This window comes from Diorhabda carinulata, chromosome 7 (assembly GCF_026250575.1).
Source record: "Diorhabda carinulata isolate Delta chromosome 7, icDioCari1.1, whole genome shotgun sequence".
In the NCBI taxonomy this organism is placed as follows: Eukaryota; Metazoa; Arthropoda; class Insecta; order Coleoptera; family Chrysomelidae; genus Diorhabda; species Diorhabda carinulata.
In genome coordinates, this window is record NC_079466.1 from 22,909,593 (window position 1) to 22,930,784 (window position 21,192).

General features: G+C 32.8%; 3 protein-coding genes across 13 annotated transcripts in view; 1 reads left to right on the forward strand and 2 right to left on the reverse strand.

The window, feature by feature from the left end:
* LOC130896390 (uncharacterized protein CG43867) overlaps positions 1 to 21,192 on the reverse strand; it is a 291,476-nt gene that overhangs the window by 92,472 nt on the left and 177,812 nt on the right. The window lies entirely within an intron of this gene.
* Positions 3,529 to 11,506, reverse strand: LOC130896392 (probable cytochrome P450 6a14). Of its 4 annotated transcripts, none has more exons than XM_057804442.1 (5): positions 11,387 to 11,506; positions 6,157 to 6,598; positions 4,406 to 5,110; positions 4,078 to 4,329; positions 3,529 to 3,741 (listed from the first exon to the last, which is right to left on the reverse strand). In XM_057804442.1, exons 2-5 carry the CDS (start codon positions 6,581 to 6,583, stop codon positions 3,578 to 3,580), a joined length of 1,548 nt encoding a protein of 515 aa, XP_057660425.1. In that variant the 5' UTR covers positions 6,584 to 6,598; positions 11,387 to 11,506; the 3' UTR covers positions 3,529 to 3,577. The 4 variants fall into 4 exon arrangements, with proteins under 4 accessions (XP_057660425.1, XP_057660422.1, XP_057660423.1 ...); XM_057804439.1 differs by having other exon boundaries at positions 11,080 to 11,404; XM_057804440.1 differs by lacking the exon at positions 11,387 to 11,506 and adding an exon at positions 8,441 to 8,555.
* LOC130896391 (cytochrome P450 6a2-like) lies at positions 11,116 to 21,018 on the forward strand. Of its 4 annotated transcripts, none has more exons than XM_057804436.1 (5): positions 11,200 to 11,242; positions 13,738 to 14,180; positions 16,742 to 17,440; positions 18,884 to 19,135; positions 20,804 to 21,018. In XM_057804436.1, the coding sequence occupies exons 2-5, from the start codon at positions 13,766 to 13,768 to the stop codon at positions 20,968 to 20,970; spliced, it is 1,533 nt and encodes a 510-aa protein (XP_057660419.1). In that variant the 5' UTR covers positions 11,200 to 11,242; positions 13,738 to 13,765; the 3' UTR covers positions 20,971 to 21,018. The 4 variants fall into 4 exon arrangements, with proteins under 4 accessions (XP_057660418.1, XP_057660419.1, XP_057660420.1 ...); XM_057804437.1 differs by lacking the exon at positions 11,200 to 11,242 and adding exons at positions 11,476 to 11,584; positions 13,012 to 13,471 and having other exon boundaries at positions 18,884 to 21,018; XM_057804435.1 differs by having other exon boundaries at positions 11,116 to 11,242; positions 18,884 to 21,018.

Sequence of the window (21,192 nt, forward strand, 5' to 3'; positions counted from 1 at the left end):
TCCTCTTCTTATTCCTGTATCTTGTACGTTCGGCCCTCTTCCTGGATCTTCCTGAGAAGATGAGCTCCACCTCTCGTACCATCTCTTTGGCTGTCTGCCTGCAGGTCCGCGTGTGTTCAGTCTTTAAGTTTTAGCCCACTTTGTCTGTCTTCTGGCATTCCCTCCAGAATATTTGTCGTGCCCTGACCCATCTTACCACATCCTGTACGCCCAATTCTTCTCGTATGTCATCACTCCTTATTCGGTACCAGAGGGTGACTAACTTGATGGTTCGCATCATCTCTGTGGTTCTCATTATTCTTTTTGTTGTTGATGTCTCGGCTCTGGTTTTCTGAGGCATATGTGAGGATAGGTCTCACACACGTTTTATAGATTCTGGTCCTGCTCTGTGAGCTTTGTTTCTCCACAATATATCTCTCAGACAGCCGCTGACTTTTGATGCTTTAATCGCTTGTGTTCATACCTCCTCTGTCAGGTTTCTTTCACCAGATATATTCACTCCTATCCAGGTAATTGAATCTTGATACCTGTTGTATTATTCCGCTATCGACTGCACATTTGGATCTAGTAGGATTTTCACATTTATTTACAAGAAGTTTTGAGGTAAGACAGTTGATAAATAATAAAACTTAACCAGTTTATAATAATTTTGACGTAAAAAAACTATTTTGTAACATATATATTGTGTTTTCTAGTAGTTTACATTTACATAACACATAGATTCAGCGTATAAGCATATTAAAATACAAAAACATTCCTTGTTTGTATCTTGGATATTTTTCATCCCGACATCAATGTCCTCAACTTTATTTAAAAATTAGTCAAAACGACAAAAATCTTTTTTTCCAAAAATTTGAGAGATTTATATCCATTCAACCGGAATTTATGTTTATAATCGGCTACCACTGGATGGAAGAAGGGATTTTATGGTGCATTAAAGTAAAGTGGTGACCTTAAGTTATTTTTTCTTTGTCGCAGGACTGTTGGTCAAGTTTATTTATATCTGAGCTTTTCTGAAAGCAGTAGAAAGGATGTGGAGAAAATTTATATTTCAAAAACTATTTAATGCCGTTAAATATAACAGAATCGTGATATTAGAGCAGTTATGTTTTTAAAAACTATTCAATGTACTTTGATACATATTGTATTACATTCTAGAATGAATACTATTATCCTGAGGAATTATGTATATATAACAGTTACCAAAAAAAGGAGTCGGTGTGTGGAACACATCATTTCTTATTACGTAACTTCATTCGATCGAATCTCTTCGATACGATTTGAAACTACACCGTGCCTTCGATAGCATATCGAAATGCCTAGCACCAGGTCTCATCCCCTGTGACGACGATCCCACATGGTAATTAAATCTCTTTCGTCTGACACCTGCCCAATGACACCAGCTCTTACACTGACTACGTTCGATTCCCGGAGAGTTTTGTCTTGTAAATCACGAGGCTTTCTGCTAGGTTGTATTTCTTGATATATCTCTACGAACGGGTGCACTTAGCACATGTTGCTGTTGAGATGTCATACTATTCATCTTGTGTACCCAGCAACCACCGGAATATACTTTTCTATGAAAAAATCCATCGATAATTGTATTAAAACGGCAACACCGTTCCTTCGATTGCCGCTTGGAATTCGTAGCGAACTGCTAGCACCAGGTCTCGTCCTCTGTGCCGATGATTTACAGAATGGACGGATCACGATCACACATGGTGATGAAATATCTTTGTTTTCTATTCGTCTGTAAGCATGTGTGGCAAAAATTGGGAACAGATCTTTTTCTTACCCGAATGCTTAATTCCTCTGCTATCATTCAGTCGCCGATCTCTTGCTAGCATGTTTCGTACTCGTGTGTGCGTTCCATTGCCTAGTAAAATTAGTTCTTATATTGACTAGGTTCGATTCCCGAAGGGTTTTGTCCTGTAATCCACGAGGCTTCTTGCAAGGTCGCTATTCTTGGCATATCTTTGTAAGCGCGTGCTCGTAGCACATTTTGAGATATAGAATATCTAGCAATTACTGAAACACACTTTTCCATGAAAAAATTCGTTGCGAGTTCCATAAAAAATTAAATTATTCTTTTATTTTGTTTCGTCGATACTGTATATTTTCTTACTAGGAATATTTTCGATACAAACAGTCATCCATCATATATTCTTTGTACTGATGGTAGTTTATTGATTGTTTCTATCGCAAATATAATTGAAAGGAACCAAGAATCAACTGTTTTCTTTTGTGGCACAGCCAGCTCTTAATTATAAGACGAATTTTACCCTCTTATCGTCCTTCATCACGTATGAGATAGGGGAGCTTTTCAATTAGAAACGGCGCGATCTAATGGCCTACAGAAACTGCATTTTGTTTTGTTATCAGTTAATTTTCCATTTTTTTTTACTTGAAAGCGCAACACAAATAGGTGTTATTAGTTTGAATGTTCTTCTTGATAGAACTTTTAATTTTCTTTTAATGCATTTTCGGGTAATAATTTACTAAACAGAATGAAAGCTTCTTTTATTAACAGAATTTTCCTCAAAATGGTACATAATTGAATTTCGTTATTAGTGCTGCCACAAAAAAGGACGCATGTGCCAAAATTTAACGACTGTAAACCGTGTCTGTAAACAAACCAGTGTTTTGCCGTAAAAATAATAGACGTGAAAACCCATCAACGGATTTTTGTGAAATTTCACATTAAACTTAATAAAAACAGCAACTGAAACTTTGAAATCGAAACAAATGTATGGCAAAAAGTTTTACCCAGAAGATGTTGAGGATGATTCAGGTCGTCTTTCCACGTTAAAAACGGATGAAAATATTGAAATAGTCGGTATAGTCGAATTTGGTATAATAATTTCCGTGTAAATTTGTATTTTCTATTTATTTGGAGAATAGAACGAATAGCATAGCACGTATTTCGTTATATATTAGAAAAAATATGAATTCAGTTCTTCTATATGTTACAGCATAAGCTCTTTTTTATACAAATCTGTTCTACCTACTCGTTCATTCTTTAGGAATTTCCATCTCTGTTACCGTTTCCTTCCTTATTCCATTTTTTCCGCAGTTCTACAGCTGACCGGTTGTGAGTTGAACCACACCTAAAGTACTCAACCGGTACACCACAAACAAACCAATTCAACTCAACTCCAACAACTGGGAATTCAGTCGAGGGCTGCAGCCACCCCAGATTTTCATAGATCAGTCCCACTTTTCTCTTTAGTATATAGAAATCTGAGTTGTTTTTAATTTATAACTGCTTTCATTCGTTGTGCTCTTGGATACAGAGTTGAATTTATAATTTGTTGCTAAAACTTTTTTTATTATTCATAGCAGCAAATATCAATGTGGAGCATCGTGTCCGTGGATAGTTTGTTAAGTTTTTATTTATTTAATTCATGAGGTTTTTCCAGCTTTTCCACTTTGAACGTCGTTCGTTAAAAAGCTGGTGTATCATACTTTACCTGATGCCGAATAACACTTCCTCAGGAAGAGGTTACAGGGTATAACAAAATAAAAAAGTTTATTATTAATATATTTGTTTATTGCTTTAATCATTATTGTCAGACATTTATTTTATTTTTTCGAGATTGAGCCAAGCTCCACCTTTTACGGACGCGATGAAACCTATATCGTATTTGATAGGCAGCTGGGTTTTTTCGTTCAAAGTAACTTTGTAATTCTTCAGCACACTACATAATCCTACTTTCACTTGCAGTTTACCAAATCGTAAACCTAGAATATGATATAAATAACTATTAAAAATAGCGTGGAAAGTCCTTCTAGAGCTTTGAAGGCAATTTGGTCAAATAAACCTACTACGAATCTCAGAACCATATTGTTTAAAATATGATCAATCCAAGTTATCGTCTCCAGAGATTGAGTTTATCTTCAGTCTCTGAAGACGATAACTTGGTTATCGAAACGCGAGTCACAGACAGTGTAATTGTTAATGTTGGAGTAGTGGTGGTGTAAACAGTATATTCAGTCTGAGAAGACCTCAACGTATGAACTTATCTCCAATAGGAGCAGTCTTCTTCACTTTATTGTATTGAAACAATCAATTCTCACCTATACATGTTCTGGGTCCTTCACCGAACGGCATATAAGCGAATTGATTTCTCTTGCTTTTGTTTTCCTCATTGAATCTTTCTGGATCAAAATTTTCCGGATCCGGATAATATTCTGGATCTCTTTGGATACAATATACGGGAACGACGACTCTAGTACCAGCTTCTAATACTAAATTACTATTTGGAATTTTATACGATTTAGTACAAATCCTGGGTAATGTAGTTAGAGGAGGATGTTTCCTGAGAGTTTCTGCAACAGGTTTTTGAAAAATAAATCAATTTAATTGGGATTTTCATAGATGGAATTTTAAGTTTGCTTTACTCACCTAGTACTACTTTCTCTAAGTACGTCATTTCCATGATGGCTTCGTAAGTAATTTCATTATCATGCCGTGCAAGTACTTCGTTTATATCTTCTCTAAGTTTATCTTGGATATCTTGACGTTGAGCTAATTCTAATAAAGCAAAAGTCATTGTAGTTGCTGAAGTTTCAAAACCAGCTATAAAGAATACGAAAGATTGAGCAGCTATTTCATTCAAAGTCAAAGCTTGTTGATTTTCAGTATTTTTGTGAATTAGCGTCGGATCGTCATCGTTTTCACTAATTTTTCCAATATTTTTCAGCTGTATAAGTAAATGCATGAAGTCTTTTCGGTAAACGTTGTTTTTTTCTCTGTAAGCTATAGTGTCCTTAACGAGATTCATATAAAAAGTTTCTGTATCTTTTTCGAAAACTTTTATCTTCAACATTGTCGTCAACCATTTTGGTAGTAAGCGGAGAAGAGAGAATTTAATGATTGTTTTCCATGAACTAGTAAATATCTTTTTACCGTATTTTCTGAAATCCGAATCGGGGTTTTTCATGCTGTTTATTTCTATACCGAACGCTACTGATCCAATAACGTCGGTTGTAAAGCAAGCTAGCGTTTCTTTAATGTCGACAGGTTCTTTCTTGCGTGCAGATTCTACTAACAGTTCATTCAAACCCTCCGTGCAATCTAGCATGGTTTGGAACATCATCTTCATTTTACCTAAAAAAATTCGATTGTTTGGAGTTTAGGTGTGAAAATTAAGTGATTAGACTGATCTTTCAAAGTAATTTTATTCCTTTGGAATCCAGACAACGCTGGAGAAGTGCCAAAATAAGTCAAAAAGACTAAAGTCAAGTGAATAGGGATGCTGAAGAGTCACAACAACTTAATGCTGATGAATGATGATGAATATAGTTTGGTCTTCACCTTTAGCAACATCTTACCTCGAGGAAACACATTCAAACTAAAAGAAGACAGCTTGATTTCCAAAAGTACTGGCTCTTAGGATGAAAATCGTAGTTGAATATTACCAAATTGAAATCTATTCAAAACTACGGACTTATCATCCACATATTTGATTCCAAAGTGCTTCTTTTCATCAAGGACTTTACATAATGAACGAACCAATCACCACGCAAACAATCTAATAGAGGAGTCATACAACAAAAGTGTAGGTTCAAACGTAGCCCCAAGATGTGTTTCAAAATTAAATCAATGTAGAATAAAGTGACAACTTTGGGGTAGTGTCAGTAAAGCAACGATTGCTATCGTTCTGAGGTATACTTTGAGCAATAGTGAAAGTATCTTGGTACTCTCCATAAAGATCTTAGCGTATCGTACATCTCAGAAGAAATAGAAGCAAAGCACCGAACGGTAAGACGCAAATAAGAACCTTTCAATACAACCTTCACTAGAACCCCAAAGAAACAGACGACTAAAAAGACGAATCCCTTTACATCCTAAATAAATTATAGGAAGAAATCATATCGAGCCATTGGTAAACTTGGAGATATTGAGTTTATCAGTACAATGTTTCTGTATAAAAGCAACGAAAAGCAAAATGGTAATGAAGGGACGTGAAACGAAGATGTTTTTTGAAGTCCGTTGATGAAATAGAAGTAACTATAAGTGAATTATGAGTTCAAAGGATTCTGATGAGAATAACCAGGATGAAATACAATTTTTGTATGGAAACGACGAAATGAAATGGTCTATTAATAAATGATTATGATGAGTATGATTAATAAATACATAAGGATACTTACCCGAAGTGAACGTTGGCGTTAGTTTTGCTCTAAGATTTCTCCATTTTTCGTCTTCCAAATTAAAAAGATGTCCACTAAGAGGATCGTTCTTTTCGTCAATTAACATACCGCGGTTCGGGAAATAAGCAAAATCTTTTTGCATAATACATTTGACCAAATCTAAATCGACTGGTATAAACTGTGGTGAAAAGAACGAATACATTCCACCAAACATCTTTTTACGAGATTTTATTTCATCGTAAATTGTTTGAATAAATTCTATAGTCGGTTTTTGACGTTTTATAACCGGTCCCACATTTCCGAAAGGAAATTCCGGTTCAATATAATATACGTTTCGATCTTTCCAATAAGAATATTTTCGTTTTGAATAGAAATAGATCAAAGTTATTATTGTTGTGATAAGATACACCCAAATACTGATTACCATTTTTATATTCAAATTCTAAAAAACAAATACCTGTTTAAATATGAAATAGAAACGTAGAGACGATGAAATGAAATAAATACTAGAAAATCAAAGTTGGATAATAAGTAAAGCAATAACTAAATAAATAATAACAATATATATACGATGAATACTCAAGGGCGAAGTAGTAGGTTAAATTTGGAAAAAATTGAGGAAATTCAGAAGAAAACACAAAATATGAAAACATAACTAACAAATCGCATAATATAGACAGGAAAATCGCAATTATGGCCATATTTTTTTAACTAACAACTAAGAAAATCGGAGTACAAGAAAACAGATTAGGATGAGAAACAAATAGAAGACAAGAAAGTGTGTGGTAGCAAAGGTAATTGAAAAAAATGAAAATCTGGACATTACCATCTGTAAAGCATATGATAGATTATTGAGAAAATAGAAAAAGTCAAGATTTAATGAGAATAGCACATCAGTGATAGATTACAATTCGTAGATAAAGGATTGCACAAACTAGAAAACAAACATAAAAATAACTAAATAAAGATACAAATAAAATAAAATTCCAATATACAGAATAAAACCACAATGAGTTACAAAATTGTATGTACAAAAAAGGATTCTAAAAAAAATGGTATATTACGTAAAATTATAATAATCAAATGGAGAGACATGAGTTTGTGCGACTAGGGACTTTAAACGACAAAAGATAAACTCGAGGATTCAATTACAAAAAGACAACAAAGAACCAGTTCCACTGTTTATTGCTTTGTAATGAACAGCTCCTCAAATTTAAGTACCTATATTGATTGAATTCGAATTTGAAAGTTAGAAAAATAAATTTATTGGTATCACTTTCCGTTTTTTAACTGTTGAATGCCAAAAAGGGGTCATATAATATTATTTGTCTCTCCTTAGAATACTGAAAATTGGATAAATACATTAATTTTTAAAATAAAATCGATAATATATTTTATCACAGTTATTATACGATAAAAACTATTAAAAATTATCAACGAAAATGCTTTTGGTTTCTGCTGTGATTACCACGTAATTTTTATTTTAAGAAAACGTCAAATTTATTCAATAATTTTGCTTCAAATGTCACTCTATAGCCAAAAATTTGATCAGTATGTTATTTAGGTTACAATATATGGAACAATAAAGTCAAGACCTCGCACAACCTTTCCAAAAACTATCAGACCTATTTCTGTTTCTTCAAAACAGGAAACTCTGAACGAAATTTGAGTCTATTATCTCGTACAAGTGCAGCGCCGGATTAAGATTTATAAGGCCCGGGGCTAAAATAATGACAAATTCACAAAATAATATCAATACGTTAGATTTGTGGTGTCAACACATCAAAAAATACAAAATTATTTCCAAATGATGGGGCCCTCTTGGACCTGGGGCCCGGGGCTATAGCCCCCTCAAGCCCCTAGCTTGATCCGGCCCTGTACAAGTGTCTCGATTACACCCAGGCGCAGCTATACCAAGATATTAGAGCCTCGTTAATAGAAGTTAAATCCTAGGAGCTTGACAATTGGAAGAATTTTGTCAAAAGTCACTTGAGATTGTCAAAATGAACAAAACCTTTATAACTACGCTGGAAATTGAATAAACTATCGTCTTCATGAAGAAAAAAAAAATATCATAATCATATTGTTTATAGTTGAAAAGGGAAGTCCGCTGTAAGTTTTGTAGATTTGTTTTCATGAATTATTAAGTTTATGTTTAATTAAAATTCAGACAAGTAAACATGTTGGGTAATTAATATATCAATATCAAAAATTGACAACTTCCTCATTTTTCAACATATTATGCAATCGAAAAAGTAAAAAATTTTTTTTATAGCGTACTTACATACTTAGTTTTTATGATGTGATGATGAGTAGAAGGTTTTGTCTTTTTCAACACATTTGTTTATCAAAGGTTATATATTTGGAATAAGAACAATGATAAGCACTTGTTATCTCTATGATAAACAAACTATACAATAGTGTATATTATACGATTATAACAAGATATATAAATAACGAAAACAGTATTATATATGACATACAAAATGCATATAAGTTCTTAAATATGTATCATTACTTATTATTCTAACATAATTATAAGAATACCAATCAAAAAATCATTTTTAGTCAGTTCAAGTCGTCTTCTTTATATACCATCACCATCACCATTAAAGTTGCGGCCCTAAATATGTCAGACGATGTGACGTTATAGTCGATATATTCTTCCCTTTCCAATAGATTTTTTTCCTATAAAACTTCTCTGAATTAAGAGGTGTAGGATCTCATATCTTAAGCCCCTCATAATGTTTTTTCCCTTCACGAAGAATGTTTACATCCTTCTTTGTTTTCCACAAGACATTGGCCCATTATATTCTCAGCATCCTACGGTAGGTATAAATCTCGAAATCTTTTAGATTTCTCTCACAATTTACGTTGAGTGCCCAGTATCCGTTTTCTTAGCTCCAATCTCAGATCGCTGCTACAGAGGAACTTCTTGATTATCATAAAAGTTGTACAGGCTTCTCGGACTCGAAATCTTATTTCTAAATGGTAATCCACGAAGCAGTCAACACTTGTGCCCAGATAATCGTATTTCTGGATTGCCTACATACAGTTTTTCATTGGGCACTTCAGTTTGTTGACAATTATTTATTCAGTCTTCCTAACGTCAAGCGGAAGACCATTTTCTCGACTAATTTTGGTGACATTATTCAACACATTTTGTAGATCTTGCATGTTTTTGGCAAGAAGTAGCAAATAATTTAGTGGAGTACCGGTACTCCATTTTTGAGGGCTTTGGTGAAGATTTCCTCTGAGGGAACGTTGAAATGTAGTGGAGAAAGAACACATCCCTGTCTGACTCCTCGTAGACTTCTGACAGACGCAGTTTGTTGTTGTAAAAATACCCAAAATCCCATGTCAAAAATGTCTAAATTCAGAAATGATGTAGGCTATCAAGTTAACAAATAATCTTCAAGGTTAATTATAAGAGCCATTGGATTCCTTTGGAGAAAAACATTTGTCATCACTCCAAGAGAAAATAGTGATTAGGAATGGAATGTTTCTGATGAAGAAGAATCAGAAACCGAGGATCTCTAATCCCTAATACGAAAAAAGATCTTTTAAAATGGAAATCCCTTTATTACATTTTAATAACACTTTGGTTTTTCTGATATTTTTACCATATACTACAAATTTGAACTGATTATTAATCTAGAAGTCATGCAGAGCTTTTTATCAAGGATATTTTTTTGTGGAATGTGAGGTGGAGTTTTCTCCATCTGTAGAAAACTTTTTGGGACACACTGTGTATCATACCTAACCAAAAATCATTCCTTCATCAGTCATTAAATTGTTGTGTCAGTTATTTGAAGTTCATTTTTCTAAATATACTCAAAAATACTCAATATCATTATGATCATCCACATATTGACAACATTGTAAAAATTTTGATATCTAGCTAGTGACCGAGCGTTCTACTGTACTTTGTTTTAATGGATAAACTAAGAATTATAGTTTTTTCAAAATGTATTATTGAAAAATAAATTTTAACTTTGATTACGTTAGGTTACTTTTTTATATTTTGATATCATATATCATATTTTGATAAAGACTTGAAGAAAAGTCTAAACGTCAAATTTTATCTTTCAAAAATTATTAAAAAAATTAATTTAAAAAAAAAAGAAACCTAAAATCAAGAATATTTGGATGCATTAATATATCAAAAGGTCTAAAAAATCAAAGAAATTTATTTTGACATATTGTATATGTTATGATATTGTTTTTATCATTATCATTATCATTATCATTATCATATCAATTTCCAACAGCCAAAATCACGTGTCACTAGATGGCACTGATTTTGGCTTCTATAGAGTGTTTGATGCTGTTTAATTTTATATATTTTTCCAGTGATTTCGGCAGGGTTTTCTTTATTTTTGTGATTTCCGTTATTTCCTAAACTTGTTTGGGTGGTTAGAACCAAGTTTTGTCTTTGAGAATCGGTGTAAAAAATGACTCTTTTTAACATCATATTGGAACCAAAAGCACACCACTAAAAGAAGGTGAAGCGGTTTTTAAAGAACATATAGTATTATGTATTCTAGAAGGTACCAATTCAAAAACCATTAAAAGTTTCTGTCTACAGACGCCAGGTCCATATTTTCAACCTCATGAGATAATTAATCTAATTGATGTTGGTAAAATTTGGAATTGCATTTTGTTTATGTAAGTACGCAAGGAAGGGACTTGAATATCTACACGAAACTACCACTATAATGGGATTTTAATAACTAAAAAATATGTGACACTACAACTTCGCCACTTTTTTATTGTTTTCAAAACGCACCTCATAGATTAAGAGTGATTAATCAGTTGTGCATTGGTTTCATAGATAAATATTAAATGCGTTTTCTATTAAAAATATAATCAACTCATTAGAGTTATCAAACTTTATATAAATATACATATATCTCTACATACCTTGAATACCATGTTTGTCCTACATATTAAAGTTATTTTTCAATCTTATTTGGTTTGAGTAAAGATGAATGTTGTTTTATTTAAATGAATATATTATGTTTAGATTCGATATATTAGTTCGACCTTGTCTAAACTCTGAATATCTTATAGTCCTCACTAACTAGTAAGTATACTTATTATTATATAGCCTTGCAAGGAAAAATTGAATAAATAGTGATTTATTCATATACCAAACTATTATATTCTACGTGTAATTTACAAATTTCAAACATGCTGAGTAATTAATATTATCAATATCAAAAGTTACCTTGAATATTCACGATATAAAGCACTCGAAACGTACAATGATTATTCTTAACAGTTATTTTAATAGATAAAACCGTTAAAATTCGCGAACAGATAGAACTTTAATCCCAATTTTCATTTTAAAAACATTCCTCAAGCTATTTCAACATTAATGACTAAAATGTTTACTTCCTTTCAATCTACGAGGTACATCCACAAAGTAAGTTCCGTTTGATTGTATAAAAAACAAACGTGTACAAATTCAGAAAAAATATTTATTGAACAAATATCTACAACTATTAAACTAATTTTTTCTATAGCTTCCGAAATTTTGTACGCATAGTTGCTGCCTATGATTCCAAATACCTTTTGATAGTTCTCATCGCTACTTGGTATTGCGTATTTCCTCAATGATCAGTGTACATGTGCTTTGATTTTTGGCCTCTTCTTCTTCTTTCTAATATGGAGTATATTAGTATATTCATTCCCAACATATTATTCACACTACCACTACACCACCAGTCACAATTACACTTACTGACGCGGGTTTCGATAACCAAGTTGTCATCTTCAAAGACTAAAGATCAACGACTTAACGCTTTAACAGCTGCCCCATTGTCTTTCTCTCCATAGACACGCGTTTTTCTCCTTTCTCTTCATATCGCTGCAGGAGACTCGTGTAGACTTCCCAACGTGTGAATTACTGCTCAAATTTCAGACCACTGGGCACTCAACTTGACGCTGATGCTCAATTCTTCAGCCATATCGCGTTAATATTTGAACCACTATTTATAAACATAAAATATAAATAATTATATTTATGGTCGTCACGTCACATCAATACAAACATAAGGATAAGTAATTTGATAAGTTAATGGATCTGCAATTGTCTAAGGGACATATGGAATCGCTTAAGTACGACGTTGAGGACTGTTAGTTCACAATAAATCTCAACGAATAGTAAGTAGAAGTTAAGTAGGTAGATTTTTGATTCTTCACAATCACATTAATATAAGACAATAATTAGGTAATCCGAGACGATAGGACTGTAGTTAGACTTCTGTATAGACTATTGGATATGAGTGCATTGAACGCTTACATCATTCAAAAGAGTCATGAAAGAAAACCTAAAATGAAATTGCGATGCTAAAATCAAAGACTGCCCACAAAACTGCGAATGAGTATTTCAGCAGCTCTAAAAATTGAGTTGACAGAAGCGGAATTTTCTGGAGAGACCATAAAATTAGATAGAAAGAAAAGAAAGCGATGCTCATTCTGTTTGCCCGGGAAAAGAGCTAAGACTGTGCACGACTTGCACAAATATCGTCTGTAATTCATGCAAGTAGGTGTCAGATTTTCCAAAAAAAAGTTTGAATATTTTTTTGTTTGTTTTATGAAAAAAAATACTTTATTTAGTAGGTAGGAAAATAGACAAAATGTGAAACTTATTTTTTTTTTGTTTTTATTTAGATTGTTGTAAGGCAACTTATTCTGATGGTGAGAAAAAACGACTGATTTTGTAAGTGCCATTAAAGTACGAAATTAAAGTTCCTATCGTTGATTTTGATAAATATAGATTCCTTGTAAAACAAAATATTAGTTTTATTTAAAATATTCTTAAAAAATAATTATCATTTGATTTTGTAGCCATTTTAAAATACAGAGTACATTGGACCCTTGACTATAGAAACGTAAGAATTTTCCACCACTATAGTTAAAGGTTAAATGTTCCCATCAGGAGTGGCGGGATAATTTGGCACTTGGAGATATTAAGAAAATAATAAAAAAGCGTTTCATCCATCCCCACTCGACGGTACTCTCCAATATTCATGAAGCAGAAGATGAATTCTTGTTTTATTCATTCAGTTTATTTGATATGGCAACAGTGTTGAAATCAGTTTGGGTGTAAGCGACTGTGTATATCTAATTTAAACTTGTAATTGAGAATAAAGTGCGTAATAAAATACCGTAGGTCGATAACAGAAATGAAATGTGTTTGTTTAATAAACATAAATATTTATCAAGAAAAGAAGGATGAATAAATAACTACGGTGAAATGATAAATCAGTGAATACAAAGTGAGGTTATTGCTTTCGTCCGCTAACAGGTATGAGGAAACGAGACTTTAGTCTGAACTTTAATTGCGGTGTTGTAGTATCGTTTCAAAATTCTTTTAATTGAGTCCACATTATTTCAAGTCGTCACAAAAGAAATTCCCTATTTTACTAATACTATGAGCTAGAATAAACGTTACGAAATATAATTAAAATAAAAATACAGAATTATGATCTACTTACCACGTAATTCAACAATAATATTAAAAAAATATAGATAAGATATGACAATTATGGATTAAATAAAATTATATTTCAGTGAGTGCAAAACAGAATCTCGTACAGCGATGCTTCCACTATTAGTATTAATTGTAATACTAGCAGTTTATTTATACATAAAATGGATTTATTCCCATTGGAAAAGAACAGGACTACAACAAATTGAACCAAATTTTTTATACGGAAATGTTAAAAATACAATTTTGGGAAGAATTAGTATCGGCGATTTGTATAAAAACTTTTACGCTGAATTCAAATCAATGGGATTAAAACATGGAGGTATTTACGAATTTTTAACTCCGGCTTACGTACCAATCGATACGGAAATTATAAAATGTATTTTACAAAAAGATTTTAATCATTTTATGAACCATGGCGAGTATGTTAACGAAGAATTGGATCCCCTCACCGGGCATCTTTTAGCTTTGGAAAACGAAAGATGGAAGAAACTGAGAGGAAAACTCACACCTACATTTACATCAGGTATGATTCTTTTCCAGTTCTGATTTTGGTGATATTACAAGTTTAAGTTGACTTAAACTTCTTTAATTTTCATTGTTAGTTATAATGGGAATCATATTCAAATGAAACATCAATCAATAAGTGAAAATATAACTTGTATATACAGCATGTCGCGTTTAAGAGGAAGGAATTTTTTTCATTTTCATTATAATGTTCTGTTAGGTCTGTTTTAAAATATTAAAATTCGTTTTTTTTAATAATTTTTGAAAGATTGATAAAAAAATTGACGTTTCGACTTAACTTTAGTCTTTATCAAAAATCAAATATCAAAAAGCTCCAAGAAATAAGAAATTAAAGAAATTTTCATTATTTTAACGAATTGAGATTTGAATTTTTAAAGAATCAAATAGGATGATACTACTAATAAGTTCTCAAGCCAAAATAAAAAAAATATGATATTGAAAAGTAATATTTTTAAGTTTTTTGAGCTATAGTGAGTTGGCTATCTCAAAATTATTATTTTTAGATAATGATAGTTGTATTAGAGTTTGTATATAAACCTTTTTCAAATAGAAAAGCAGCTGTTAAATGTGATGTCACTATAATAGCTAACCTCAACAATTACACCCTGAATAATCAATAATTATCAAATTATTACAACTAGTCTCAACGTATATGTTCACTTCTTTGTTTTTGAAATAAGAAGTGGAAGTAACGGTTTCCACCAGGAGCGCTGATGGAAATGTGGCACTTCCGTAAACTACCCACTGAACCGCCATTTTCTGTGATTTCTATTCAACCATGAACTATTTTTTTATGTAAAAGCACAAGAGGGTAAACTGTTTTACACTTGAGTAATTCAAGTGGTGCCCTGCCGTGTGGAGATGCCTGTGGATATTGATCTTGAACTTCTGAAGGTTGCAGTGTTCTAAATGTCCATGGTAGCTGATTCCACAGACTTGCACTTCTCCATAGGAATCCCGATAAATTGAAGTTCTGGACGTTCATATCAGACAGTCGTCTACATTCTTTTGTCTACATCACCACTTGGACAATATAATCTGAGATTATGCTGCCAACTTATCTCTCTAGTTCCTGTCTGAATCTCTCTAGTAGTTATACAACAAGAACGTGTGTCTTGTATCATTTGGTTTGTGATCACAGTACGTAAACTCGGGAGTCTGTGTTTTCTTCATTTTGTGAAGATACCGTTGGAAACAGCCATATCACGTCAGGAATTGGGTAATGTTAAAGGCCACATCTCCGATCTTCCTTTCGGTCCAAGGTCTAAGACCTATATTGTTCTAGCATGTCCAATAGTAGCGGCATCCTGTCGTTCTATATCTGAGCTGCTTCTGTATATCTTCTTACGCTCAAAAGCCAAGAGGCCCACGAGAATCACGGTGGATCGTTCAATTTTATATTGAATATTAATATTTTTGAACATCAACATTTTATTTACTGAGTTTCATGAGCTTTAGTTAGTGAGTTGCCTATTTGGGAAATTATTGCAATAATTCCAAATTAAAAATTCGAAATATAACTATTCCTAGCACATATTGTTAGCGATTTTTCCGTTCGCCCCACAGGAAACATGTAACGAGCTTTCTTTTTTTGCATTTGATTCCTTTATAGCTGTAGATGTGTCCAAACGAAAGAAATTTTGTGCATTATTGGAAAAATTGATCAAATTAACTAAAATGTGATCCCATTGACGTCAATCGACAAAAACTGACGGCAAATGCCATGAATTGATGCGAATTGACATCAATCAACGGTAATAGAAATTCTGTTGATGCATTCTAGTCTCTGTGGCTAAGTATCCAAAGTTTTGAGAGGATATAACCTAATTAGTTATTACCCAGTAGTGATACTTTGGATAATTAGCCACAGATAATCTCCAGTCACAAGTATGTCACCACAATAGCTCAGACAAGCTCAAGAGGTTTGGATAATGAAGCCATACGCATTGCTGAGCAGTACAAGATTAAACTGCACACAGTACGTACTGATGAGTACTTCCATATTGAAGTACTGAGTACTCGAAAAATTTCGTGTGATTTTACAGTACCCAGTTGACAATTAGAGAGATAGCGAAGCCAACAATCGTAGACAAGGAGTCTCAGCAATTCTTAACTTGTGGCTTAAACTCGTTTCGTAAATAGGTTTCTAATTTATTTTGTGGAATCTAAGTCATGGAAGAACGGGTTTAGATTGGATATAAAGTGATAATCTCGTTTAATGTCCATTATCATTAATAGTTCCAGTCACTAACTGAACTTTCTTCTTATTTTGCTCCTTTAGTCTCTAAGTAGAATTATTTAACTTGAGTACTCATACTCGTTACTCATTTATTCGAGTACTTTCCATAAAAGCACTCGTACTCGAAAGCTTTTAAGTACATTCTAAAGGTAGTGTGAAGTGAAGTACTTATGATTATTTCAACACAGTTCTTGCCCAACTTTGGTGAATCATGTGATGAATCTTCTGTTGTAATTAGGTCAAGGGATAAACTAAGAATCAGCCTTCGTGTATCTCTATGCCTCACTTCGAAGTTTATTTTTACTTTAACTATTTTTTAGGTAAAATGAAGATGATGTTTCCAACAATGGTAACATGTACTGAAGGTTTAATAGATATCCTTAAAGATTATGCTAAAATTCAAGATGGTGTAGATATCAAGGACGTGTTACAGAGATTTACAACCGACATAATAGGTTCAGCAGCTTTTGGTTTGGATTGTAATAGTTTGAAAGACCCCAATTCCGAATTTATGGAATTTGGTAGGAAAATATTTAGAGGCAGTAGAATCAGGAGTTTGAAACGAATGATTTGTAACAATCTACCAAAAAGTTTTTTGTCGTTTATAAGATTTAAACGAACCGACAGATCTATAGAAGATTTTTTCATGGGAGTTGTTAGAAGTACGGTCGATTATAGAGAAAGCAACAACATACATCGTAGAGACTTTATGCATTTATTACTGCAGCTCAAAAACAGAGGAAAAGTTACTGAAGATGAAAGTATTTTTCCTAATGGAGACGAAAAAGGAGATCACTTTCTAACGTTCAACGAAGTTGCAGCTCAATGTTTCGTCTTCTTTTTGGCTGGTTTCGAAACTTCTTCAACAACAATGACGTTTGTTTTACTGGAATTAGCTAAACGTCAAGATCTTCAAGATAAATTGAGAGAAGAAATAAAAACCGTCATCCAAAGACACAATAACAAAATAACTTACGAAGGTATAATGGAAATGAGTTATTTAGATAAAGTTGTTAATGGTGAGTTCATGTTGTTTTTACCCAAATATGTCTTTGCTAGGTGTGCCCTAATTTCCTCAAAGTGGTCTTTAAGAACACGTGTGACTATTCATATTATTCAAACTATTAGTTCTAGAAGGAGTAGCAACAAAACAAATTCAAGAACCATTGTTGAAAGTGTATACGGACTCGTCATCTTCAATTAAAATAGTATAAAGATGGACAACTGCATTTAAAAGTAGTTAAGCAAGACTTGGGAATGACTTACGTCCAAAAAGTACATCAACTTCAAAAATTATATAAAATCATCAACCCTTTGGATCAGATTAGGCAGTGTAAGCAAGATTTTGATCAAAGTTTGGGGTTAAACAAAGATCTGCTCACAAAATGAACGATTCAGTGAAGAGCTTGAATGAATAGAAGACGATGCACGCTCATTCGATCCTGATCCGACCTTCGTTGATAGATGACTTGAATACCAACAACAAACTGTATTCACAATGTTACAAGAACTTTCAATCTGTAGAAACATTTTCGTGAAGATGATACCAAAAACAGATGCGGAAGGCGATCTTTAATGATTTGTTGTGTTACATTCGAACTAGCATAAGCTGAATAAGAAAATATTTTAAAATAGCGGTTGAAGGCAATATTTATCATTTTCATCGATATCGGCATCGTGAATATGTTCCTGTTGGTAAAACAGTGATTATACAGTTTTATTTTAACATCCTGGATAATCTGAAAGCACAAGTTTCTGTATGCGAACCTAGCTTATCACCGAAATAAGCTGAATGTTGCACCATGACAATTACTTATTGATTTTTCGATGAAAAAAAAAGAATTCGAACGACGTTAGACCCACTATTTACTACTATATACTTGAATGAGGATTATTGCGGACATATTTATTTAAAAACTACAAAATACTTTTATAAACCGGTTCCAATAGTTTTCAATCGTCTCAACAATTGTTCACTAACTTTTTCTGTGTCTTAATGCATTTTGAAGCTTGTATTTTGCTCAATGCTTTTTTATAAAACCTAATTTTCTTGTATCACAGGTGAATTTTTGTTCAGAGGAAAAATTTTTATATCATGTTCAAACTGAACAGTTTTATTTCTAATTCATTTCTTCCTAAATCTGATCTCTCATCAAGGTCATCATATATCATTCATCTCATCTTTTTCTTTATCACCCGATATATTTCCACTTTGATACAATATAAAAAACAAAACTTTCCTTTTTGCTTGATAAGTATTAAATAAAAATGAACATCATCACTTTTTTGGATGGAAATTGACATTTACATATTTGTATTAGCGATGTTGCTAAACTAATAAAATCCCATTTCAATATGTTATGGTGTTAACAAGTATCTCAGCTAGATTTTGTTGACCTTGGTACCATATATTCCTCATCTTTTATAAATAATTACTAATTAATAAGATCTATTATTTTAAGAAACGTTACGTCTCCATCCACCTGCACCACTCACCGGAAGAGTATGTAATGCTGCATATAGAATCCCCAATACAGACGTCATCATTCAAAAAGGAGATAAAATAAGAATTTCCATCTTGGGTATTCATAGAGATCCCGAATATTACCCGGACCCTGATACGTTTGATCCGGAGAGATTTAACGAAGAAAATAAAGCTAAGAGACCAAATTTTTCGTTTTTACCATTCGGTGAGGGTCCAAGGATTTGCATCGGTGAGTTTATCATCTCTATTAAAGGTAAACAAGAGAAACGGCATCTCCAAAATTATTTTCGTCGTAAAAACTATATTGATAGTTTAGAAATTGATGACTTAATTTTATATTTAGTACAGAGGTTTTTAGTAAATTCGATTAACCATTTTAATGAAACAATTTATCAATAATCTGGGGTGGATGAAACTTATACGGAAACGGGGACGTTCCTGATGGACCGAATTAGTGTAGTCTTATGAATTAACATCATTAATATCTCTACCTCTAAAGGCGATATCTTTCGGCCTTTCTAGTGCTCTGTTCCAGTTGTGTCTTTACCGGGTATCCACACCCCAAGTCCACGGTTGATTCATGACCTTATCAATTAGGTATTTCACAGGTGTATGATCTGGAGGTACGTTTACTGCATCCTCATCCACCGTAGCTTCAACTTACTATCGATTAGGACCTTCAGAGGTATGTGAACTGCAGATACATTCAGGTGCATCTTCATGTATCCAAACACCAAGTTCACTGCCGCTCCGACTCACTGCCAACTATAATCTTCACAGATGTCTGACCTCGAGATGTATTCAGCTGTACTTTTACGTCACTTTTTTCCAAACACAAAGTCCATTGTTGCCTCGTGACTACTAACTAGTGCCTCCATCTGTGTCTTCATTAAGCTTGCCAATAGTTAGGACCAATACTTTCTCTTCAATAGGAATGACGTCTTAATATCATTTTGTCAACTAACCTTGCAGAAACCATTATTTCTAATGGTATTGTTGTAACGTCTCTCCTTTGAGTTGAATCGACTCTTAATACTGTTTCACTATCGAATAAGACCCTGAAAGTCTGAAGATATAACCAGCTGTATCTTTACTAAGCTTGCCGATGCTCAGGACCAAAACTCTCTTTGTCCATTGTCCACAACCACTAATCCTGGAACTCTAGTTGCTATTGGAATTCATAAAATAGTCATTGTGCTAGTACATTTTTCTGAAACCATGGTTTTTATTGACATTAATAGAACGCTGCTTCTTGGAAATCGATCGATATCACTGTTGTACTTTCTCAAACGGTCACGTCCTTTATAATCGTTGGTATACCTTATATTGTCTTTAACCTAAATATCAAATCATCTCTAAACAGGTTGAGCATAGTAGTATGCCACTCTTTGAACCATTATTGATGGATTTGTTGTTTTCCAGTTGTCTTCTGAGCTTCGTTATCAACAATTCACTTGATTACTATTCGGGTATGCTTGTTGAATCAACTCTACACTAATTTGTGACTCATGGCAAAAGAGGTTGTTTATTTATTATAAGAAATCATTATTAATAACATTCTGTTCTTTGACCTTTCACTATCATCGTCTAACTTTGTTGTCTCCTTTGATGTCGTTAATTTCTTATATAGTTAATCTGAGGTACCGACCAAATTTTTTTTAAAATAATTCCATAACATTCCATCACAATATGCTGAAATATCGAATTTTTTACTTTGAGTTTTGTTGAAACAATAAAATGAAATGTAGATAAGGTCTATAAAGATTATATTTGGGATATCGACAATGCGGAAGTTCCTAAAATTGAAAGTAAGGAGGGCTCCTATTTTAGAGTTTAATCTTTACTTGTAATTTGACGTTTTTAGTACGAATATATGTAATTTTTTTTATAAATTTAGGTGCAAGATTCGGCCTTCTACAGACGAAAGTGGGATTAGTTTCAATAATTAAAAATTTCAAAGTGACTTTGAACGAAAAAACCAAACTTCCAATTACGTATATGCCAAAAGCTATTATTTCTAGCGTTGCAGGTGGCGTATGGTTAAATGTGCATGAGGTAGAATAAATTTCACAATTTCAAATATTATTTGTTTAATAAATGCATTTATTTGAATTAACTGTGTTTTATTTCATTTGGAATAATGCAAATGTAATCAAATTATTTAAAACAAAACCTTCCAACAATTTCTCATAATGTGGTCAGAATAATTACAAGAATTATTTTTATAGTCCAGTCAAATTATACGAAACAAAATTATTTTTCAATTTTTGATCTCGTTTTTACTGA